Source organism: Pagrus pagrus, assembly GCF_965226575.1.
Source record: "Pagrus pagrus genome assembly, chromosome: 13".
NCBI lineage: Eukaryota > Metazoa > Chordata > Actinopteri > Spariformes > Sparidae > Pagrus > Pagrus pagrus.
Window position 1 is genome coordinate 18,704,875 of NC_140197.1, and position 25,567 is coordinate 18,730,441.

Below are 25,567 nucleotides of genomic sequence, written 5' to 3' on the forward strand. Positions count from 1 at the left end.
AAATGCTTATAAAGTACAGAGATATGTGCTGAGCGTATGTAATGTTTCACAGATTTTTAAATGTTTAAATATGATGCAGTGCAGCACAGTTAAATCATACAAAGGTGTTTAACCACACATCATGAAACTTCTCTTTTGTTCAAGATTATTTTAAAATAAAAGAAGAAGAAGAAGCTACATGGACTGGATTTGATGATTGGAGTGATATTTTAGGTCCAACAGGGAAAAAAACATGAAATGTCTCCATACAGCATACAGTCTCCGGAGCCCCTGAGATCCCAAATTGACTTGAAAAGATGTTATTTACCCCCTTCTTTAATCTGCGGCGGTAGTGTGCAAAGAAACATAACATCACGCCAACAAAAATAAAACAGAAGAAGACTGTAAGCTAGCAATCATGGCTGTAAACGATGTCAGATTTAAAGTACAGTATGTTTTAGGCCTCAGTGATGAGGTTTGTCCATCAGACAAAAATCCACAAGAAACCTTTAATTATTTATTTGAAGTATTTTTTTTTTCAGGACTCAAAAACTCAGCTGATCTGCTTCACCCTAGATAGATAGAGAGAAACAGTAGCTAACGTTAGTTTAGTAATGGAGTCCGTTAACATAAGATAATGACTGGCTTCCAGCACAACACGAAGTTCAACAGAGCCCCTTAAACCTTAAATTAAGCTACTTTGAACTAGCTTAAACAGGTCGCTTGTCACTTTTTTCGAGTGCTAACGCGCTATTGGACATAGTTAATGTAATATTGTCGAAATCCTATTAGAAACACGTTATATACTACTCCATTACTGCTCAAACTAATACATTACGGTGATTGTAACAGGTCCTGATTGGTGCACCAATTATGTGACATCACTTGTTTCCCACTGAGAGAACCGATGAAACAGCACAGACATAAATCTCTCCTGCTAAATAACCAATATTAGGATCCCGTTGCGCCTGTTAAGAATCTGACTGAGAAAATAGGGTTTGTGTGCCTTTAATGTTGGAAAGACGACCTTATTTCAGTGTTCGACAGACTCATGCGCTCTTTATTGAAGCTATATAATGTTTCATTGAATGAAATATTTAAATTACAAATCTCAAGTATTTTTTAAATGGCTGCACCCTTTCATGAAATAAAGTTTTGATAACTTTGAGAACAATTCTGCACAGCATGAATTAAATATGTTAAAGAAGCAGTCTACTTCCTGGACCAACACTGAATGTTGCTTTAGTGTCTCTTTAACCCGGTCTCTCTGAATATAAACTTCAAATAAAAGAACCTGCCTCGAAGCTTCATCACCCCAAAGTGTAATTTTGTCACCTAGTCTGAAGGCGTAATTTCCACCAGCTGCAGTCAGACAGAGGCTCAGGTGTGACAAACTTGTGACTGTAATCCTGCAGATATGTGTCGGTAAACGATCGGGATGACACACACAAGATTTCTTTGCTTTTCTGTGAGAAGAACTTGAGCTTAATTGGTTGAGTCACAAGACAGAGTGCTGCCACCTCCCTTTTCTTTTCTTTTATGATGTAGTTTTTTACACTTGGTCTGACACAAAAGGTCTGCCACAAAAGATAATAGCAGTTATTGCTCGGTAAAGAAGACGAGTGGAGTATTTTAGAGAGGGCTTGGAGCAGTCATAGACACTGACACCGAAGAAAATTTTATGACAGACACAATAACAAGACAAAGCAATCCAATACAATGGCCCTGCAATGAAATCAACCTTTTGTTAAGAAAATATCAGGGACACCTTTGTGTTGGGATATACAATCCAGTCCAATGCTGCACCACACGAGCTCTTCCACATATGAACGTGAAGACGAGGAGGAGTTTTTGCAGGGATTGTTACTTTTATTGTATCCAAGCCCTCTTAACTAACTTGATTTACATTTAAAAAACTTCCTCTGAAAGCTTCTGGCGATCCGACCTCAAGATTAAGAGGATGTACTCGTGCAACTAATTAAAAATGCCAAGCTGGTGAAAAAGCACAAAACTAAGAACTGAAGGATCTTCTGACAAAGACTGCGAGAGCAAAATTACTTTGCCCGGCATAAAAATGATAATCATCATCACAATCCTGGAACTTTATTAAAATCATAAACTCTGCTCAGAGTTTTATGTTAGAGCTCCATTAGGGACATTTTGGACATTACGGAGCATATTATGAGCATATATTGTCATGTACTGAAAAAAATATAATGTCTTATACTAAAAACTATAATAAATGGAGGGAGCAAAGCCGTCACTTTGTGTTGAAAAGTGGTGGCGACATACAGGCTGACATTACAGTATACGCTGATCACATCTATTATCTAATGAACAATAACTTGTAGGCTGTTTCTCAGCCTTAGTCTGTATTAGCTATTAAATGTTTGTTATATTTCTCACTAGAAGCATCTCAGCATAGCAAAGCGTTCTCATTTGTTAGTTGACAGTTCCCGGTGCAAGCTATTTCTCAGGATATCTCTAACAAATAATGCGTTTGTAGAGTGATGAGGATGAAACTGGCTATTACAGAAAGTGTAAAGGACAACTATGTGAAGGAGTCAACGTATATTTGGCATGAAATGTTAATATATTTGATCTACATATATGGAAGATATATTTCTGTTGCATAAAGGACAGCACCATGAAATCAAATGACTCGGCTTCTTATCTTAACCAGATCTAGAGGTCGTGGTGCAGCTTCATGAAGTTCAAAGAAAAAGACAAGATCCTGAATCATATTACGGAGATATCGGTGCTAACAGCCTGAGATGACATCCTTACAGCTGGTGCCACTGGGCAGCGCTCCAACCTGGTCCTCCTTGATCCCGCCGCTGCTTGTGATACCATCGATCGCTCGGATCTCATTCAAAGTCTAAAGGATTTCTTTTGGGGGCAATTAGAGGCCCCGGCTCTTAAACGATTTGTATCCCGTCTACCACACAGAAGGAGATCTCTGTCAACATATGCAGCTTTTACTCTAGAAATGGCCACAAAAGACCTCCAGTCTAGAGCCAGATCCCTTACTAATCATCCCTGGAGAATATCGCTACAGCTCAGAAACTCATTATTCTCTCAACACAGAAAAACATTCACCATTGTGGAAGAAAACAACCATCCTGGCCTGACAATTTATTTAATAGAGAGGATATTTCTCTAAAATAATAAGCCTTTCTAATTAGTAATCCATCCACGTGCCAGCTACCATTGAATGAAAACTGTTAATCTTTGATTGTTGTGTTGGCTGCAGTGATCGGTGTGACTGCAGGGCAGGAGGGGGCCGGAGTAGAACATGGATACCTGACTTGAACCAGCGAGCCAGGCAGGCTTTGGACAAAAATGTAGAAATGATGTCGGTTCACGTCAGTTATGGTGTCTGCCTGGATGTAACTCCAGTGCTGCAAGGTCATCTACACTGTACATCAGGGTAAACAGGTAAGCTGTAACCATGGCAACAACTGCATGACAGGGTAACAAACTCTGCTTCGGCAAACATTACCTGTGTCAGGCATTGACGTAAAAAACAGAGTTCAGACTTTCTCTGAGAGATGATGCCCGAGCTGCACCCTGGTTTTTAAGCCTTCCAGCCAAGGACGGAGCATTAAGACCTGGATGAAAACTGCTCAGTGGCGCATGAAGCTAAAATGGCTCGACCTCCTGGCTTTAAAATTACCGGGATCTTCCATGTTGTGTGGCCCATAGAGCGATGCCTATGTTCCCTCAGCCCTATGTTCCTACCCTAACCACTTCCTCTTCCCTAACCCTAACCCTTCCCCTTCCCTAAACCCAACCCTTCCCTTTCTCTAACCCTAACCCTAACTTCTTCCCCTTCCCTAACCCAAAAAGTGTGGGACCATTGGGCTGTGATTTGTGATTTTATGATTTTTGATGCGTAAATGAAAACGCTAGAAGTAAAAAGCTAATGTTAGGCTATAAACTGACTACATTGCAATTGTCGGCACCACTAAGCGTCTTACTACACAATTACTATACACATTTTCTAAACACTGATCAGTTAGAAGTTAGAGTTAGTTTGCAACTGAAGTCACACTGAGAAGACTAGTGAGAAGTTGAGTCTCCATGTTCGGCATGATGACGTTTAATGTCCCCGACAGCTTCTGTAGTCTCATCCTTGTCAGCAACTACTGTTTTTAAGACACGTAAGCACTTTATAATTAAATTGTGGGACATTTAATGATGTATTTTATGTTGTAGGACAAAACGTGTAAATATCTTCAGCCTTTGACTTTATTTCAGGCATTTAACCAAAAACCAATTCACAAAACCCATTGACTTTGAGATAGGGGAATTTAATCCTTAAAAATGTCCTAATTAAGAACCTTGCAGCCTGGTATTAGAGGACAATTTATATTTTATGCTTTTACAGTGTTTCACAGTGTCACATGAATATATTGCTGAAATGTGTTTGAGATGGGAAACAGAAGGTGACAGGATTTCATTATTTTTGACTTTTTCTCAATTTGTCATCACTCACATGTGAATCTTGTCCAAGCATGTGAGTATGAGCTGCTTGATTATAATATATTTTAAATAGGAACAGTTCTAGTTTGGTTGGTGTAAAAATCTGAAGACTCTTGTCCCCACATTGCGTGATTTATACCTCCTGCTTTGAATATTGACAGACATGTGTAATAAATAGCTCTGACATAGATTTAGAAATATCTTGCCCTTGCAGAGGATGTTGTGTTTTTTCTCACCTTTTTAAAAAAAAATAAAAATAAATTAGACTCCAAAATGCTCACACCAGCCTGACGTCCAAATAAATAAATAAATGCACCTTTACCTGTGCGCACACACTCGCAATCAGCCGCAGCAGACAGACTCATCCATCTTTATCACTGCAGAAACACACTCGTAAGACTTTGCAGTAAGCACACACACACACACACACACACACACACACACACACACATCCTCCTTGTCCTTCCATCTTTCTCTCTTCATTCTCACATTTTTTTTCTCTCCTCGTCTGTTGCCTAAGCTTCACGAGAGATGGCTGTGGGCTGACAGCACATTTATCAGATAGACCCACTTTAGGTTACAGTACAGATGAGAAGTACGGTGACCTCAGCGTGTACGGAGCGGTGATTTAGTGAAAGAGGCCAGTCGCAGGCTGGCTCACTGAAACAGACACACTGATCCTTTTGTTCAGCTGCTGGTGGGTGACTTGATTGTTTATGCAGGGAAATGTCAGTTAACAGTGAGCCATATTTGCCAAGACTGTGTTTTTGTGGGTGTGTGTGAGAGGTGTTAATTGGCTTGTCGTGAGCCCCGTTGACGATTGGTAGACTGTGAATATGAGCAAGATGGTGATTGGCTGACTGTGCCTGTGGATGTAACCAGGGGGAGTTTGAAAGCTGACACAGACGTGTTGCTTTAACTCCAATCAGAGGTGATTACAGGCGAATGAAACGGTGTCTACGTGCGTATGTGAGTGTGTTTGTTCTCATGTGCACTTTTTTTACTTATCTTGACATTGACAGGGACAAAGTGTCGTCTGAGTCATGCACACACACACACACACACACACACACACACACACACACACACACACACGGCTGAATCCCTCCCTGTGATTATCACCTGGATTGTTACAGTTGAGTCGCTGCAGTGGAACAACAAATCCCCGTTTGTCACTGCATTGTGCAGTGTATCCGCCCGAATTATAACAAACCGTTATCACGCACCCACACACTCTGGCCACACAGCAGCACAGCGGTGGACCCAGCCAGCACTGTTGTGAGAGCTCTGCAGCGGGTTGAGGATGAAGTCACTGATCATCTATTGACATTCATATTCCTGCTGGAGAACTCACAGATGGAGCGTGTGGGGCTGAGGCAAACACCCTGGTGTGACGCTCAAACCGTTTCTAATGCTGTACAAACAGTTGAATGTGGTTTTTTGTAAAGTCAATAAGCAAAAGAGAGATTCTGGCCAAGATGGTTCGTACATGTGAGTATTTAGTTTAGCTGGTGTTAGAAGGTGTTTTTACTGCTACAGGTGTCATTCAAAACTGAAAAAACCTGAGTCACACTCTTTCTGGACAGTGTATGTCTGATCATTTTCTTGGAAGTTTTCTAATAATGACTTGAAAATTCTCAATGATTATACAGAAAATGGAAAAACCTCTTTAAAGGGTTAATGTATTGTATGTATTTTATACGTTAAGTGTGTTTACTGCATATGTGAAAAAAGTAGTATAAAGTCTTTTGTGCCTCCAGAGGAAGCTGCATGTAATCCAATAGACTGCCTCCAGTGATGTCACTGTATAGCTAAGTTGCATTGTGGGTAATGCAGGTACCAGGTTGTGAAAAGGAGTCCACTGGTCTATTATGCATGGTTTAAAAACAAATTCACAAAATCAATACAGCAGAATCAGAGATATCACCAGCAAGTTCTTCCCTTCAAAACCTGGTGACTACATATCCCACAATGCAACTTGCCACTGAGTGACATCACAGGAGGCAATTTATGAGAATACATGCAGCTTCCTCTGGAGCCATAAAGACTACTCACATGTGCAGTAGACCTGTAAACACACTTTAATGTGTAAATTTGTGTGTTACCCTTGAAAGCCCATTAACCATTCATTCATTTTTCATTTATTATTAACATTGAACTGTGTGTGTTCAGCATTCAGAGTAAAAGGCTCCGAGTTGCATTTGCACACTGTCTTTAAGATCAAATTAGACAGTCCTTTCCAGAAAATGTCTTAGAAATCCAAATAAATTGTTAGGAAGTTGTTCAGAAATGTCAAAAAAATACCCCCAAAATTGTAATTGAACATTAATTGCTCAGTATATTTTTAAAAATGGTTATCGTAACCTCTTTACTTGAGATAATAAGTATTTAGAAGGCAAAATTTGTCCAAAGTTCAATAGTTGTGTCAACTAAAATGGCACTCAGTAGAGCACATACCTCCACCAAGGCCAAACAGCCTCCTTTAACTCAATCAAGCCTAGTCCAATATCAAATCAAAACATATTTAAATCAGCTAGATCTGGATTTTTATTTAGCTCTGCATCTTATTGTTCTCACTCATAGATACCAGCCACCTCAATACACCTGATCATCAAGATCAATCCAAGAAATTGACAAAAATGTCTAAAATCGGCCTGTCTTGCAATGTTAAAGAAAGTGAGAAAAATTCCATGAACTGTCCCTTTATCCGGATCAGTCCATTCTGGGCAGAGACTCATCCTTCATCCAAGTTTCAAAAAAATCTTTCAGTAGGTTTTGTGTAATCCTGCTGCAAAACAAAACCCACAAACTTAAACACGTCTGTCTAGTGTGCTCTGATTGGTCAATTCAGACAGCGCCAACCATGTTTCTGATCACTTCTGCCAGTGTTTTTGCAACCATGGCCATGCTGGGGACATGGCTGTATAGTTGTGACATCATAACGTTACAGAAGTTTCATTTAAAGGCACAGTTTCTGAATACAGGCTGTGTTTTTTCCAAGTTCGCAGTATTTCTATAGAACCTAGACCGACTTAATAATCAAAAAGACTTTCTACAATATGGGACCATATCTACCTGCCTATATGTTCCTTGTTTCCTGATGTTTGTGTGTGTGTTTGTGAAAAAAAAAACACAGCTCATCATCAGCTCTATTTCTGAATCCATAGAGATACTGTTCTTTATTTCTTTAATCAAAAATATTGATATCAGCCAATACTTTTCTGCATACTTTCTCACAGCACAGTAATACATACTCAGTATACAGTCAATACATTCAATAGGAGGAAAAGAAACTGAATTATGCAAGCCTATAATCACTCCAGTACAATCGAAAACCACAGTTTTGAAACACTGCCATGGAGAAAAGGTAAAAGACTGCTCAAAAAAGGTCATCGTGTAGAAAATCACAATCAGAAAAATACCAACAAAGATGCCAGAAGCGTCGGTTCTACATTCATGAATATATCATTATTATACTGTGCTGTATTTAATTAAAGTCATCATGATTGAGTATAAATACATATTTGATTTCATACATTACAGGTCCTATGGCACAAACACTTTTTTAAAGCTTCTCTCTGTCTAACACAGACATTATGTACACACACACACACACACACGCACACACACACGCACGCACACACACTGTAGAGCTACTCAGGTAGAGAGAGACGGAGAGGACGTGCGAGAGAGAAAATATAATCTTACCCTCTGATTGATTTATGTGTGGTTATCTTTTTAATATCTGGCTGGAGAAAATACAGATCCTGGGCTTTATTTTTTTCTCATAAGATTTCTTGGCATCACCTCCCCCGCCTCACACACACACACACACACACACACACACCCTCCCACCTGCTCCTGAGTGAGTGTCTCACGTGGGAGACGAGGCGACACCTGCACGTGACACTCTTTCGAGCCCCCCACTCATCCCTTTCGCTTTGGTTTCCCAGCATGCCTGCTTCTTTCCCTGGAGGCCGCGGGAATGAGGCGCTGGCTCTCGCGCAAATGTCACATTAACATAGCCGAAAACGCTGGATGGGGTTAACACGTGAAATGAATGTCATGGCAACATTGATCCGGCATGAGCTCCTCAGGCTGAAGCCCAAATCTAAATTTTTATTTTCATGAGCTCACTTTCTTAATGATCATAGTATGATCATTAGGGTCTATTGATTAGGATTAAAGCACATGTTATTTCCTTTACACTAAATGAAATGTAACGTCCAACTGAGCGGGACTTTAATGGACTGGGAGTCAAGGAGTTCACTGAGCGATTCCTGGTTATCGACCTTTTTGGCCGTAGCTCCATCACATAACCATCCACCAGCACCAACTCAAGGTCCCCGACTGCTAGGTCAATTTTCTGATGAGAAACAGCGGCGCAGTATGCTCAGTATGCACACGGAGCACAAAATACTTCAAGGTAATCAGTTAACGAATACAAAAAGGACTCTTGTGAAATTAACTCAGAGCGAGTGCATTTGACTTAAAGTGGGAGGAAAGGGGACCGAGTGGGAAGAGGACAGAGTGAAGGAAGTGAGGAGTGAGTGGCAATCGGTGGTCGCTTTTTGAGACACTCCTTGGCTTTCTATAACAGCTTTACTTATATTATCGGTCTAAAACCATATGACCACGTGTTAACACCCTTGATCAAATCATATCGGATGAAAAAGTGATGTGAAGGATTTTTATGAGCAGCTGTAGCAGGGACACGGCCTCTGTACATGAGGTGCATGCTCTACCAACTGAGCTACCGGAGCTCCCCCATGTAGTTTTTTTTTAACTCGAATAACGATCTGTTCCTAAATCTAACCAAGAATTGCAACCATTCAAATGTGTGTTGTTTTGCAGTGTTCATAAAACGTTAAATCCTTCCATCGCCTTCTTTAGTCATTGAAGCAATATTCCCCGACTCAAAGAAACTATCTCATAAACACCGCGGCATCTGGCTCAAAGGCACCGACCTTGCCTTTTTTCTCTTTATGTCAAGCTTGTATAACTTAGCAACGGTAACTACGGGAGACGGGACTCAGGATCCCAATATGACATGAAATCGCTGTGTTGTATGTACTGCATACTGTGAGTTTAATTATTTTTTTTTATGTTTTCTTCTATACTCATCCTGTTTATAGTGCCACCAAACAGACTCAGAAAATTCTTATTTACAAATACAAATATAAAACCAGAAAACTAGGGTAAACATGCCAAAAGATACCAAAGAAGTTGGTCAGTGAAGTGTTAACGTAACTGACCCGTGTACTGTTTTCCAGCTGCAGCCAGTAGTTCTTACAGTAATAGTTGCTATAGTGAGAGAAAGAGCGAACCCCCCTGGAGGGTCTCGAGTGTTTGAGTGTCGAACAAGAGTTTGGAGGGCACAACTTTATCAGCTGTGACAGACACGCCTCACATTCATCAGATTTAAAGTTGTATCCATTACAAAGAGAGCCCCGGTGTGTCTGATCACTCCGGGCAGGTATTAGCAGAATTCTGCCCTTTGGCTCAGCTCCATTCTCACTAGATAGATGAACACTGATAATGCCCCAAGGTGTCTGCAGAATGGATGCGCATTGATCTCAATGTGCTCTTTCTGTGTGTGCGTGTGTGTGTGCGTTCACATTTATGGTTTGTTACCGGGCAGGACTCGGGCAGCACCGAGACAGAGCTGATGTACGTGACTGTGTTTCGGTGTAAAATGTTACTGAGCTGCCGTCAGCCAGCGGCAGAATGAGCAGAGCTGAAATGTGTCACCGTGGCCCTGAGGCCAAATTCACTGCTGCATTATGGGACAGAAAACCTTGGACGGGGAAAACAAACTGATGGGAAGAAGGGCAGATTTTTCTGTCCTCTCTGTCTCTCTCTCTCTTTCTTTCTTTCTTTTTCTCATTCTCTCAGAAAGATAAAGGGTTAAAGAGATGTTACATTCATTATATTCATCCAGATAATGGCTAACAGTAAGTCATCAAGGGCCATTAATAGTTAATAGAGGACTATCTACTAATAGCAGAAATTTCCTCTACCTAATAATAGAGATATGATTACTAGATTAGTGACAACTTGGCGCCAAGGTTCCCAAAGTCATTTTTTTGTCTTGTTTTTTTGCGAAGCTACAATAACAGTCAAGTCTACCATTAATAAATATTTAACCAACAATAAGCAGAGTGTCTACTCGTCCTACGACAATCTGTGAGCTCAGACGTGCCATAGCGCTGCGAGGATGAGCTCACGTACGAGGAAAGTCTTGAAGGGGCTGTTCGTTTTATACAAGCCCAAATTAACATGCCTGCTGGACTCCTCTGCATATTAAACTGTGAAACGACAGCGCTGTTTTACATTGCTTGAGAGACAGTCTGTGGGCAGTGGACACACCGTCGGTGGCTCTGCCTGAGTGAATCACCCCTCCAGGTGAGATGTTTAGTGCCAAGACTCTTCCTGGAAATGACTCCCAACGGACCAAAGATGCAGCTGTTCAGCCGGCGGCGAAGAGAAAACCAATGTCACCACGTGTTTGATGCTTCACCCAGGATTCATCTGGTCGTCCGTTTATGCTTCAGTTACAAACTGCGGCTCATAAAAGTCAGTGATGGATGGTTTTGATATCCCCTCATCAGTCTGTGAGTGAGGAGTCTCTCACTCAAGCAACAGTCAGTCATTTACAGTAGCTTTATTTTTTTTGCATGAAGGAAACAATCAACATCTATTTGATGCCGCTCGCTGCTTTTGTGAATACTGTGAATACCTGCTGTTTGCTTTTCCACTTTGTTATCGCTCAAAGCTAGCTAAACCTTCACCTCCGGGCTCTCCGGGCGTGTTGACATTTTCAAGCCTCAAAGAGTCCCATGCGGGAAAAGCTGGTCACCAGGGAGACAGAGCCAAAATATGTCCCCAAACGATTGATTGCTGGTGGCGGAGGACTCATGAGGAAATACAGATGGGCTTCCCGTTTTTGTCATACTGGTACACCAGCATCTTGATGCAGTGAGAGTTGGCTGGTGAGATCCAGGGGCTGCTCGTGATGGAAAAGTTGTGGCTGGCGTAGAACGGCGGCGGCTGCTTCCTGCAGTGGACCAGGGCTCGCAGCACGTTGGCCGCCATGCCCCGGAAACGCTTGCTGATGAAGCAGTAGAGGAAGAAGTTGACGCCGGTGTTGAGCAACGCTAGCATGTTTGCCAGATCGGTGAGCATGTGGAGGAGTCGGCCGGCGCCTTGCGAGGCGGGAGGAGGGGAGTAGAAGTGGTAGAGGATCATGAGGGTGCGTGGGGCCCACAAAACGGCAAAAATGGAGGTGATGGCGAGGAGAATGGCGGTGGTCTTGCCGGTGGAGTAGCCGCGCAGACGGAAGCAGCTGCGGCGCCTGCGCAGCTTACGGACGATGACGGCGTTGAGGGAGAAGAAGACAGTGCAGGGGAGGAGGTAGACGGTAGCGCAGTGAGCCCACACCAGGACGTGCTGGGCCACGGTTCTCCTGTTGCCCTCTCCTCCTCCTCCTCCTTCTCCTCCACCACCACCCACCCCAGGCAGGCTGTGCCACAGCTCCGGCCACCAATAATACGGAGCTGCAGAGAGCAAGCACCCGATATACACAGCAAATATCACCCTTCGTGTGCGGGCCGGGTAGGACACCGTGTGGTAGCGCAGCGGGTGGCAAACAGCAATGTAGCGGTCAATGGTGAGCGGCACGGTGATCCAGATGGAGGTGTGGATGGAGGAGAACTCCAGAACCTGCACTGCATTGTTGAGCGACGGAGGCAGCGGCGCGGCCAAAATAAAATCCTCCAGTATGAAGTCGACGAAGACGATGAGGAGCAGGACGAGGATGTCGGCGGCTGCCAGAGCCAGGAGATAGTTGTAGGAGGACTTCTGACGACGCAGCACCAGCTGGGACAGGATGACCACCGTCAGGATGTTAGCTGGGAGGAGGAAGGAGGGGAGGAAGTTGATTGAAAGCAGATAGAGGGAGGAAATAGGGAAATGATTGGAAGGGGAAAAGTATGATGAGATTGGAAAAGGTTAGGGCAGGGGAGGAAACAGAGAAATTGAGTGTTAGTGGGCAGACAATTGAAAAGGAGCGACACAAGATAGAGATGCAGCGTACTGTAGCGGCAGCTAACACACACGTGCAACTGCAGGAACACAAACACACAATACAATATACAAACACAAAGATTAGGTTATAAAAAAAATATTTTGGGAAATGTTCAGCGCCATCGCACAGATCGAGGAGCATGCCACGTGAACCCTCTGCCACATTTCCTTTCAGTTTCAGCTGCAACATGAAAAAAAAATCAAATCTGTTATCGTCCCCAGTCAGTGTTTACCATTTTCCACCAGCTCTCCGACTTTGTAATCCTTCCTCTGTTTAATGCCCCCATCTCTTCCCCCCCCTTCGTCTACACCTGCTGTGTAATTCTGTCGGCACCTGCCTCTGACTTCGGCCAAATTGTTATCTCTAATAAAGAGCAAAGCCTCAACAAAAACAGGGCAACGTGCAGCATCACAGCCTTGGCAATCTGCTGAGCTCACTACTGCCTGCCGCTGGCAATTTAGCTCCTGAAACAAAGCACAAGGACACCCCATCTCTCCCTGCCTGCCTCTCCTTTTCAATCTGAACTCCGACATACACCTTCATATTCCCTCGCCCGTGTTGCCGATTTAAATCCTTTCATACCTCCCTCTGTTTATTTAGTACCGCTCGCTTTCTCTCACCGGACAGTTAAACAGCCCAGGGGGTGGACCATTACTCCCTCGCTTTTTAGCCTAAAAGAACGTGGACACAAAGATCTGCAGGTGATTTATCCCACTGCTGCTTTTACTGAAGCTCGGCCTTTGTGCACCTGCATCAGACAGGGGGAGCACAGCCTTCAGCTTCTCACGTGGAACTGCAGTTCAGCAATTGAAGCGAACAAGCTCATTACACATCCCATTTCTTTGTTGTCCTACTCTGTCTCTGCATGTGCATATAAGTCCCAGATTATTCCTGGCATCTCTTACAGTTGATTTTACAGATTGTGTTCAGGACTTTTCCAAACCAAGAGGAGGAAGTGCACTAGATACTAGATTTGCATACACTGTAGTGTTACTGGGATGCAAGACAATAATTTATTAGTATTATTATGACAGGGCAGCCTAATAAAACACTGTGCATGCAATCTCTGATTTTGTGTTCATGGGTCAACCTCCACTGTGGCATAGTTTGGGGATTTAGTTTAGTCATTTCCTGTTTTATTTTGTAGATTATATCCTCATGTGTCATGTTTTACTTTCCACTTCCTGTCTTTGTCTTTTTCCCTCCTGTTTTCTGTTTACACCTGTGTCTTGTTAGTCAATCAGTCCCTAGTATGTAACGCTATGTGTCCACAGGATCCGTCATTTCCACGCTTCCCATTCATTGTCTATGTAGGAAGATGTGCAATGTATCCGGGCAGCAAAGTGTTGGGTGTCGAGAAACTTTTGTCGCCTGCTCATTCTGTCGCCTGCATTTAGATTTTTTGGATTCCAGCTTGGTTAACAATAACCAGTTGATAAACCATTACATAATGTGAACAACAAAAACAAAAATAAAAAGTTGTAGAAAATTTCATATTGTAGCGTCAACATCTAAAACAATAAGCTTTTAAATCAGCGTTTCCCATCATGCTCTGGGACTTGCAGTGGGTGGAGAGCCACTGCAGCACCTGTCTTGAAAAACCGCATCCGCCTAAATCTCGTGAGACTATCGTTTTTATTTTTGTTTCTCTATTCTTCTGATCTCTATCTTATTCCTCTTCCTCGTCATGTTGTCTTTTTATTCTCCTTTTGTTGCTTTCATTTTAACTCCCCTGAGGAGGTTCTGTTTTCACCCATGTCCGGGTTGGTTGGTTGGTTGGTTTGTAATCAGGATTACACAAAAACTACTGAAAAGATTTTAACAAAACTTGGATGGAGGATGGGTCTTGGTCCAGAATAGTCCCTGTTAACTTTTGAGGTGGATCCAGTAATTTTGTAATAATTTAAGCCTTTTGTAAATGCTGTTTTTAAAATTGCTCTTTAAATAAAATTATTATCATGTGTGACACAGGCAAGACTGGTCCATAGAGGCGGAGGAGGTCGCTCTTCCTCTATTTTTAAGAGGCAAGAGGGATAAAATAGTAATTTATTGAAACCTGCTGGTGCAGCATGAAGCCATGTCCAATCTGCCTCCTCAAACGAAGACGTCTCTGACATTGATTTGCATCACTGAGACATCAATGCACTTAGCAGCCATCACTGCCCATACAGTGTGTGTACGTGTGTGTGCGTTCTGTGGTCCTGTCCCCCTCTGCAGTAATAGATCTGGGATTGGATTAAATATGGCAGCTTGGAGTCTGGTACATCACACTTCACAGCCTCAGCCACTATCAGCTGATTACAAATTACAAAGCCGGCTCCAGATAATGACTAAAGATGTCCTTGCCAGACTGGAGGATGTGCAGCAGAAGACACATACGTACACGCACACACACCAACACATGTCTGCACATGCACACGCAGATCATTAGGGATGCGCCAATTCATTAACATGCGATCTATCAGTAACCATAAATGAGACGTCAAAACAGTTTACAAGGCTTGACAAGCCGATATCTGTGTACATGTAGGGCGGCTAGATTACACTACGCCCCCCACCATCACAATCACCTTCGCCTGCACTCCACACCAACCAATCATGACTTATTGATTCTTTGGTTTCGGCTACTGGTCATCCACTTTGTGTCTGTTTGAGGTCCACGATCATGGCAAATTAGTCCAGAATACGTAAGATTTTAAGCTAACCTTGGACTCAAGGACATGGACCTTAACGAGAAGCTTTATGCTGTTCTAAATTATGGATGTTCAAGACTGATTTTCTATTTGAAAATACTTCCTTTAGCTTAGCCCTGTCGAGGGTGCCGCCGCAATAGCTGTTGTATTAAATGTATTAGAGAAAATGTTGATGATCACCATTAAAAGGTAATTAACTTTAGGGTTGTACCAGCATGTTAAAAGACGCAGTTGATGAGATGCAGAACAGTTTACAGTGGCAACATCGTTTCCAATCCCATTGGATTGTTGATGTATGACAGTAACGTGAATGTCTTTGGGTTTTGAACAGTCAGACAAAACAAGATATTTGAAGACATCATCTTGGGTTTTGAGAAACTACAATGGCTCTATTTCACAATCGTTGCCATTTTTCAGTCAGCACAGTTATTGGCAGACCAATCAACAATAAAATCATTGTTAGTTTCTTCTTCTTCTGCTTACACGTGTAACTACGTCCATAAACCTCCTCTAGGGTCATAAAATAAGTCTAAAAACTCTGTTGCTCATCTGTCAAGCTACTTAATTTTAATATTGCTTTATTGTTCCTGGTCTTTTATCTTTGGTATGATCACACTGAGACAGAGTACGCATCATTTCTCATACAGCCGCTTTTACTGAACAAAAGAGGAGGGATTGCATCTGTGTTTTTGTGCTGCTGAGCTCAGACCTGCTCAAATTATCCTGTTGGAGATCAATTACAAATCCTGCACAATTCAATCCATCGCCTCACTTTCTCTATTGTACCTCTCTTTCTATTTCCACATAGAGCTAAACAGAGAGGAGCGACATGAGATGGAAATAGTGAGTTGTTGTCTGTCACTGGCTGGGTATTATTCTGTTTGAGCTCCCCGGTGAGACGAGGCCCTCCACAGACAGACAAAAGGGATCCGTGGCGAGCTTGACATTTCCATTTAGCTCGAGCCAGCTTGCGATGGGCTGCCCATTCATTTCAATTGACTCCTGCTCTTTGCGTTGTCTCCGGGGCCGGGGATTGCGAGGGAGGGAGTTTGCTGGAGCCGGATGGATCTGCTCTGCATTCTGCGGGTATGAGGTGGCACATGCGGGGCTGAGGTCTCAGCGGGGATGGGGACAGACGAGACGGTGGGGTGCACACTCATGCACACAGCGGAAAAGAGATGTGCGCATCTCATGTCTGGACACACAAACGTTCAGGCGGAGACGAACGCAAAATTTCCTTTTCTTGTCGCAGGGAGAAATGAGTATCTCCAGCTGAGACGGGATTAGAATGACCTGCAGGACAGATAATGCGCTGCTGCGTGTTTGTCTACATTTGCTTGTGTTTGTGCTTGTGTGTGTGTGTGTGTGTGTTTGCATTGGTGACCCCTTCTGTCTATTTTTGTGGGGGAGTGCTTTTGAGTGTCAGCTCCCCCTGCTGCTCCTCTAACATAACGAGGGCCATTGACGTTGTTTAGCGGGAAAAGAGAAGGCACAGCGTGCTCCCTGAGGTGTGTAACGAGGCTGAGTCATCCCACCACTAAAGGGACGTGTTCAGACGGGCTGTCGACAAACGACACTGTGCAGCTTAACCCCTCGAAACCGGTGGCAAAGCACGCTAGCCATTAGGCTTTCTCCTGGGCCTCGTATAATACAGACAGAACGCTGTTAAGAGGAAATTATGCCCTGAGAATGAGAATGACAGTGAGCATTGCAATTAAGCTTTTTCGTCATTTGGAGGTAATTGAGGTTTCGCTATGACGGCTTATCCGGAGGCTTATAAGACAAGAGGGGAATATAGAGGGAGGGTGAAGGAAAGTGTGGTCTGAAGAAGGTCACAGAGAGTTAAAAAGAGAGCAGGTTATTGAGAGGGACTGGAGGGGAGGATTAGACAGGAAAACAGAGAGAGAGAGGGAGGTATGGAGGCGAGCGGCGAGGCGGTGGGAGGAAAGGAAGAGAGAGGCAAGAGACAGAGAGGGGGTGAATATCAAAGCTTGCTTCAAAGGTCACGAGCACTTTGTTCCTGATGACAACCATTTCCCTTTTGTCTTCTTTCAGTGTCAGACCGGACATAAAGCAGGGCGATTCCTTAATTCCCCCTGAACAAAAACCAGAGGCACATCCCTGCTATGAAACCACATACATGAAAGATAAAAATGTGCTTTTACGCAACCTGGATTCAAGAGACAAAAAACCCTGATGTTCTTACATGTGAGCATAAGCTGAGAGTGGATGAGGAAGGAGCTCAGGCGAAAAAGAAAACAGAGCCAGAATGAGAAAAACAGGATATTTAGGTTTAATGAGGATATTAAGAGAAGGAGACCCTGGTTGCTGCTAATGATATTGATGCAACTGCAGTGCCCTGCCTCTGCTCACGTCTATACAGCCGTTCATTTTTTACAGACAGGTCTCAGCGAGTCAAAGTTTGCTTGAGACGACTGTCCTCACATCAAGGCTAACCCCGCTGCCGGCGATGTGGCACTGCAGACTGACAAACTCTGCTCATCGTTTTTTAAAGGTCCTCGTAAACAATGCGAATAATTACAATGCGCCCTTGGATGCTCTCCGAGCGGGTTTTATGAGGTTTTAGCTTCAAAGAGAAGGTGAAAGATGGTTGGTAAGGAGGAGAAAAGGGAAGCAGGGAAGAGGAGGAGGAGGGAAATGAAACATCCAGATCAAAGCACACATTATCCTCATACTGATGATTGATTACTGGTGTTTGAAGAGCAACATGCAGGGATTTGTGTTTGTGGCGTTTTCGGCCGCGGTGACAGCGTTGTTGTCAGCTGGTCAAGCAAAGTCAGATCTGTCACTGCATCAACATCCCTGATTTATTGCGTCTAACAACACCTCTCCTCCTCTCTTGCCTCCTCTGTCCTCCCGTGCCCTCTCTGGCTCTTCTCCCGCATGTCAAGCTGACACACTCTCCCTTCCTCTCATTTCTTAACCTGGAGACAAACCAGAGCTCAGAATCGTTTTCCATTTGATTTACTGATTTATCCACCATCTTTTTTTTTTGCGACAGCCTCTTTACACCCCCTAATCTCAAACTTGTAGAGTGATGGTATGTGTTAACAAGCCCCCATCCCACCACACATGCCCCGTCGCTGGTGCGGTTTGGCGGATCGATAGACCAAACTGAAAATCGATGGGGCCCACCACTCATTAACATATGGCCTGCACTGTGACGTGGAACTAAGGGGGTCGTTAGTGACGAACATCTCCTGACCTTTTCCCCTGAGGGTGGGTGGGTAAGTGGGAGTGGGAGGAGATGGTTTCCAACCCGCACGTACACCAGTCATGACTGTTGAAGAGCCACACGAACCTCGAGACACTTCAAGGAGGGGGGAAGTAACAAATCAAGACACTGTGGAGTACGTGAGCGTATCCATGTTCCACACTTACATGATGACACCTGAGCCAGGTTTATCGTAAACACTGAAAAAGCATGTCAATGAATTATTTCAGCCCAGTCGGTAGAATAAAATGTAAGCTGTTACGTGTTGTGACGTGTCATCTGCCATATTAACATTTCTACAAAACTTGACATGTTACAGCCCAGTCGCCAAGATATTCTGTCAGCAGTTGACGTTTCTGCAAACCACAGTTGAGGTTGACAGGTGTACCAAATGTGGCATATCAAGTTCACATTATAGGCCTATTAGACACCTGTCGCAGCAGGAGGTGAAGGGAAAGGTGTTGGCGTCATTACAGCCAAACAGCCAAGCCACACCACTGGATATTTTTAAGGACACCTGGAACATTTCAAGCTATTTCAGTGGTGAAAAAACGGTGTGTTTTTTAAGGAGAGCTGTGGACATTTTCAGCAGGTTTTGTGGCGACCAACACAGGCTATTTTTCACAGGAAGTCAGACCATCTCCATCCCTGAGCGTGGCAACCAAACAGATTCTTTAAACCAAACCATGATGCTTTCCTAACCCTAACCAAGTGGTATTTGTGCCTAAACCTAACAAGAGACAATGCAAGTGCAAAACCACTGGATAATTTTAATGAGACCTCGGGACAATATCCAACTGTGTTTTTTGGCGAAAAAACAGGGAAACATCATGGTTAAAATAACTGCATGGTTTACGATTCATAGAAACCAACGTTGACTATCAGTAGGAGCACAAATAGCCATCTTAGTCCAGACTTGTGGTCACACCAGGGGTTCTCAAAGTTTTTATGCTGGCTCCAATTTAGGGAGCCAGCATGTGATTGAGGGCAAAACCCATTAACTTGTCATAGGATTTGTGATTGGTCCAACAATGAAGGCGTTTAACATTAAATTCCTTGAGCCCTGAATTCACCCTTTTGCAGATAAAGCGGATCAATTTAACTGTCCCCCGAGGTCTGACAAAGAAAGAGCTGATCCATTTTTCCTAAAGCCTCCTTTTCTCCTCAACCAACAGCATTTTTTTCCTGTGGTGGCTTTTTCATCCCACTTCCACATTAAACTGCTGGGTTGTCCACTCAAATACAGCACTGACACACGTGAGGTGCCACTTGTCGCAATGCAACCAGTAGCTTTCATTCCTAACCTGACGGACGCATGTTAAGGGGCACAGTTTTTCACACAGTAGCCATGTGGTGTAATAAATGAAGGCTATTTAAGATGAAATTACTGAAATAGAATTATTCAAATATTATGCACGACACATTCACGGGCTGCACAAAATGTTTCAGAGGGCGCCACTGGCCTGCTGGCTGCACTTCAAGCACCCCTGGGTTATACCATTTTTACTAATACTAATTTACTAATACCATTTTTATGCACATTTTCAATTTGTGATGGAAATTCAAAACAAAAAAAACTAAATATTACAAAAAAGGTTTTACACTTTACTTACGCTGAAACAGTTGATGTATCGATAACATCAAAAACATGACTATCTTATAAAATATCACAAAAGATATGCAAGAAATTGAGGTAAGAACTAATTACATCTACTCAAATTACTGTAATTAAGTCATTTTGTCATCATAGGTACTATACAGCACTTAGAATTGAACTTGTAATTGGGTAATACTTCATCAATATAACTGTACTTGTAACTGTAAGTTGTGACATTTAATCACAATTTTAAGAGCACATGAAAGCAACACATCAAAGTCTCATGACTTTGATGTGACAAGTGAAGAAGGCTCGTATTTAATAGAATTTTTTCTACATATGTAAAAAAAAAAAAAAACAACAACTTGATATCAAAGAAATTATACTGGTGTGTTGAATGAAATCAACAGGTTACAATTTTACCAAAAATTGTTTATTGTTTTATTGGAGCCCAATGACTAACTAAATAAACTAATTTAATAATTACAAACGCATAATAATTGATATTACACAATTTAATTTAATCCCCTGAGTTGCTTTGTGTCCTGCTACACTATTTTGGACTACTCCTCAAAGTCAAATTCTGTGACTTTGTGACATCATAACACGTCACCATGTCACACAACTGCATAATTTCTGCCTCGCAGTTAGTTTGGCACATAAGAATTAATTCAGCTGCTGCTCTGTTGTTGTTAGCAGTGCTGGTTCAGGCGTGTGTGAGCTGACCAATCGGAGCGGGGGGGGGGGGGGGGGGGCTTAAAGAGACAGGAGCTAAAACAGAGTGTTTCAGACAGAGGAGGGATGCAGCGCTGCAGCAAAAGAGACCTGATGTGTTTTTTTAGCATTAAAGCATGTAAACCTATTCTAGTAGTAACCCAAAACAGAATTACGAACCTGAAAATGAGCATAAAGTCTCCTTTTAAAAGCATACGTAAAAAAAAAGGACTGTCACACACAATCCCAGACCACTCAACATACCGTACAGTATGTGTCCGAGCAGTGAGTGCTTCGAGACATACTGTACTGTACAAAGAGCAGGCCTCGCTCCTGTAATCCCGACATGTCAAAGACTGAGCAAAAAGCCGACTCCTTCGTCGGGCTGTTCGCCATGCTAGCGCACGTCTGTTCTGTCTCAGGCAGTGTGGTGAGTGCAGAGAGAAGGAAGGAGAGAAAGAGAGTTAGCGATTAATTAAAAATGTGGCAATTCGTCTCGGCTCCGTCGTCTGCGGCTCCCCCACTCAGGGCTCAAAAGGTGCTACTTCACTGGCTCTGCTGTTATTAATCTCCCTCTCTATTACTGCTCTGATCTCTTCTTCTTCTTCTTCTTCTTGTTCTTCTTCTTCTTCTTCTCGATGTCCTTGTCCTCGGCCTCGGTTCATCATCTCGCGAGGTCAAACGGTAATCATTTCCCACCACTTGACTTGCGTAATCCCTTTTCTCATCACCTTCCCTCGTCTCGCTTTTCGTCCTCAAATCTGCGCTCTTGATGTGACCCCCCCCCCCCCCGTGTCTGTAGCTTAAAGGTCAAAACCTGGGAGAAAATATACAGAGATGGCGACGTCTCGGAGAAGCCCTGTTGCTGTTAACTAATGAAACACCGGCTGGTAATCAAGGTAACAGCTTCCAATACATTGGGAGTGTTAAATACGTGTGGGTCTGCGGGTCACGCCGCTACTACTCACACATGGCGAGCTCATGAAACATTCATGATTCAGCTTGAGCGGAACGAGCTGTGTCATTATGATTGAATAAGTCGAAGTCGGCTGCTGCAAAGTATCAGCCCGCTGCGTTCAACCCCGCCATCAACTCAGACAACTATTGTAAGATTGCATTACACTCTTGGGTTATTGATACTCAGTGATTAAACAAACAGCCTCAATCACATTTATAAAGACGACTGAGCAGCAGAATCAAATAAAACTCGCGAGGCAGCGCAGGGGAAACTTTAAACGACGGCTCGTGCAAAGACTTGATTTGCCGCCCAGGAGAAATAATTAAGAGAGATTTGATCAGAGGGACCGACTTTTACTTTTACTGAGACTGCAAGTCTGCGGAGCAACTGCAGTGTTGGCATACAAAAGCTTTTCACTTTGCAATGCAGATTTGTTTTGAAGCAGAAGAGCTCACTCCGGGTCTATTAGGACAAATGAGACAGAAATCCAAGATTGTATTCATTAGAGGCAGAATCTTTGTGTTCAAATCTCTCAATAAATCTCACCTAAAAAACAGAGTTAAAGGGGCATTGTGTAGTTTTGGAGAAGAAATTCAAACTCCAAATTTTATTATTTACAATATTAATGAGGTAATAATACAAACTCTTTTCCATAAGTGAATAAACAGGCTGGTCTCAGAGGAAAATAAGGTCCCTAGAACACTGTTTGAAGCTAGAAAGGTGGCAGGGTCCGCCACATATAGACAAAGTAAAACAGTATGAAATTGTGTTGTCCTTTAAGGTCAGGTTGGTTTATTCAGTCATGAAAACAAAGAGAGTTTGTTTATTTAGTTTGTTTAGGCATAAATAGATCTTTCTCTTCTGATTAAATTGGAGTTCGTCCCAAAAACTACTTAATGCACCTTTAAATAATAAAACCTCTGAATTACCCTCTATGTTGTTTTACGACTCCAGCATTTCTGTCCAGTCCAGTGGGCTTTCAACCAATCTCTGATTAGACATCAGCACCTTTCCTCTTTCATCTGACCTCCAGTTTGTCTGTCTCCAACACACACACACACACACACACACACACACACACATATACAGTACATGCACGCACCACTTTGCCTCCCCGTGTGAGACCAGGTCAGTGCTCATAGATCACGCAGCGGGACGGAGGCAGTAAATGGGTCCGACAATGACTGTGAATGGACGAGTCAATGAAGACACAACAAGGAAGTGTTAATAATTCAGGGTCATCAAGGGCGGCAGTGTAACACACACTTGTCCCAGAGGTCAGGCTTGTGTGAGTTACTTGCCTGTCATCTACAGATTAACACGTTAAAAGGTGAAGTTTCAAGAATCATGTATAGAATTTTTTTTTTTTTCCAAAATGGTGCTCGAATATTTCCAACTAAAGAGACGAACAAACTCCTAAACAGACGGGCACGAGCGCGGACAAACGCATACAAAGTACGTACGCATGCACAAGTGATTGCCACAAGGTCAGGATGACAAATCAACAGTGTGTGAGAGACACTCCGGAGCAGCTGTGCGCGACACACTCTCACTCAAACCTGCAGACACAACAATTCAAGATGCGAAGCGTGACTCCTGCAACCCACCGGTGCAGACTCTAATCACAATTAACACAGAATGAGACGTGCATGTGACGAGACGGATCAGACAGTCACTCAACATGTCTTACCCGGCAGGCCGAGACAGAGCAGGACGCTGTAGTAGATGACGGGCAGTGGTCCCAGAGGGCATCCCTGGGCAACCTCAGAGGGATGCTCCCCCGGGCTCCAGGTGCTCCCGTTTGGGGAAAAAACAGGGAAGATGTGGCTGTGCTCCATGGTCTCTTCCTCGTCCTCTTCCTCAGCTGAACTCAGTGTCAAGAAGCCTGGGTGCACGAGCAAACTGCCCGGTTGCTGGTTTGGGAGAGAGGGTGCTCTGTCCTTGGGTGCCAATCAGCATGAGTGTGTGTGTGTACGCGTGAGATGGCGAGGTTGAGTGTGTGAAGAAGGAAGGAGGAATGGAAGAGATGGAGGAGAGAGTGGAGGGAGAAGGGGAGACAACAGACGGGTGGAGGAGGTGGAGGGGAGGAGGGGGAGGGAGGTTGCCAGAGATGATATGTGTTAGTAGGTGATGGAGAGGAGCGGAGAGAGGGAGGCGCGAAGAGGTGAGTGTGAAGGTAGAAGTGGAGAGGGGAGGATGCTGCCTGAGTGTGTGAGCGAGGGGGAATGAGAGCGAGTCTAGAGCGCAGCGGGAGGAGGAGGAGGAGGAAAGAGGAGGAGAGAGGGAGGGAAAGAAGGAAGGTAGATGGAGAGCAAGGGCACGCGAGAGAGCAGAAAGTGGGGGAGAGAGGGAGGCTGCGGGCGGGATGCTCGGAGAGAGAAAGAGTGATAACATGTTCCTGTTTGAGGACAGAGAACACAGAGACAATGAAATGACGAGGAGACAGATGTGACAGATGAGAGGAGATAAATGCAGGGTTAAGTCGACTGTGGAGAGAGGATGGTGTGTGTTTGCCCTTGTCTCTTTATTCTTCCAGTCACTTGTTTTGGATCACGCATGTGAGTCCAAACATGTATCCGCGAGCCTTATCACGTATACAAACCTTTACATGTAACGCGTGTGATTGGACGCTGTAGGTCTGTGAGAGTGGGGGTTGAGACTGGCTGCTCAATCTAATTTGCCATGCAGCGTGAACTGTCTGAATCTCCAGCTAAAATGTGCTAATGAGCACAAGGCTGACACTGAGAAACACAAATATTCCTTCTTAAGAAACACTCTGGTTTAATACTCCTGCAGCAGTCATTTTCTTTAAAGATGACTATGCCGTTGTCTACTACACATCCCTCAGCTGTTTAGCCTGAAAAATGTAATTCTTCACAGATTGTGAGCATAAGTATAACTGATTCAAAAATCCATAAAGCCGCAGCTACAGTATATTGCTTTCACCAACCTAATGAAGGTGATATAGCTGAAAACGTTCAGGGGATACACACATAATATGAGAGGAGGTGTGGGACGTGTTTATTCATTTGCTCTCGATAGTCTACAAAATGGAAAAAATAATGTCTTGAGAAAAGCGAGCAGCTCTTTTTGTAGATATTTAATATTTTTCTCTCTACGGTGCTAAATTAAATCTCTGGTAGAATGTGAATAAGAACATTTGGTTACACTTTATAATCCAGCCTGCAGTTAAAGGTGTAATTTGAAGGTGCACAATGTTGTTTTGGGAAAGAAATTTTAATCAAGAAGAAAGATCTTCATTCACTGTTGTTTTTTTATGCCTAAACAAACTAAATAAACTCTGTTTTCATGACTGAATAAACAAACTGACCTTGAAGGACAACACAGTTTCATTCATCAGTTTGACTTTGTTTATATTTGGCGGACCCTGCCAACTTTCTAGCTTCAAACAGCGTTCTGGGGACCTTATTTTCCTCTGAGAGCAGCTTGTTTATTCACTTATTGAAAAAATGACCATTACTAAGTTTGTTATTAATATTGTAAACATTAAAAATCAGAATTTGATTTATTTTCCAAAACCACATAGTGCCCCTTTAATCTCATCTGCACTTTCGAAAATATTTACTAGTTCCAACGATGTGTACAACAATGTTCAAACCCACAAAATCTGGAATTTTAATCAAGGTATTAGTGCATTACATTCAGTCGCCTGTTGCTCTAACTTCCAGGGAAACATCAGATGATACATCAGAGAGTGAGAAAGGAAGTCGGTGAATGTGTGTAAACAAAATACAAAACTTTAATACATTACCTCATCCATCTACCTTTGTGCCTGAGTCACGTCAGATTGATTTCTATC

At 43.2% G+C, this 25,567-nt stretch overlaps 2 protein-coding genes across 2 annotated transcripts in view; both read right to left on the reverse strand.

Annotated features, from left to right (window-relative positions):
- Nucleotides 1–25,567, reverse strand: part of LOC311267738 (lipid droplet assembly factor 1-like) — a 40,335-nt gene that overhangs the window by 9,320 nt on the left and 5,448 nt on the right. The window lies entirely within an intron of this gene.
- On the reverse strand, nt 7,613–23,931 carry gpr139 (G protein-coupled receptor 139). Its single transcript, XM_084370965.1, has 2 exons — nt 23,438–23,931; nt 7,613–12,374 (listed from the first exon to the last, which is right to left on the reverse strand). Exons 1-2 carry the CDS (start codon nt 23,583–23,585, stop codon nt 11,380–11,382), a joined length of 1,143 nt encoding a protein of 380 aa, XP_084227091.1. The 5' UTR covers nt 23,586–23,931; the 3' UTR covers nt 7,613–11,379.

Excerpts from the sequence above, each read along its gene's own strand:
- gpr139 (XM_084370965.1), bottom strand. The coding sequence starts at position 23,585 with ATGGAGCACAGCCACATCTTCCCTGTTTTTTCCCCAAACGGGAGCACC. Across the intron at positions 12,375-23,437 it reads GCTCTGTCTCGGCCTGCCGG|CTAACATCCTGACGGTGGTC; the intron begins GTAAGACATGTT and ends TCCTCCTCCCAG.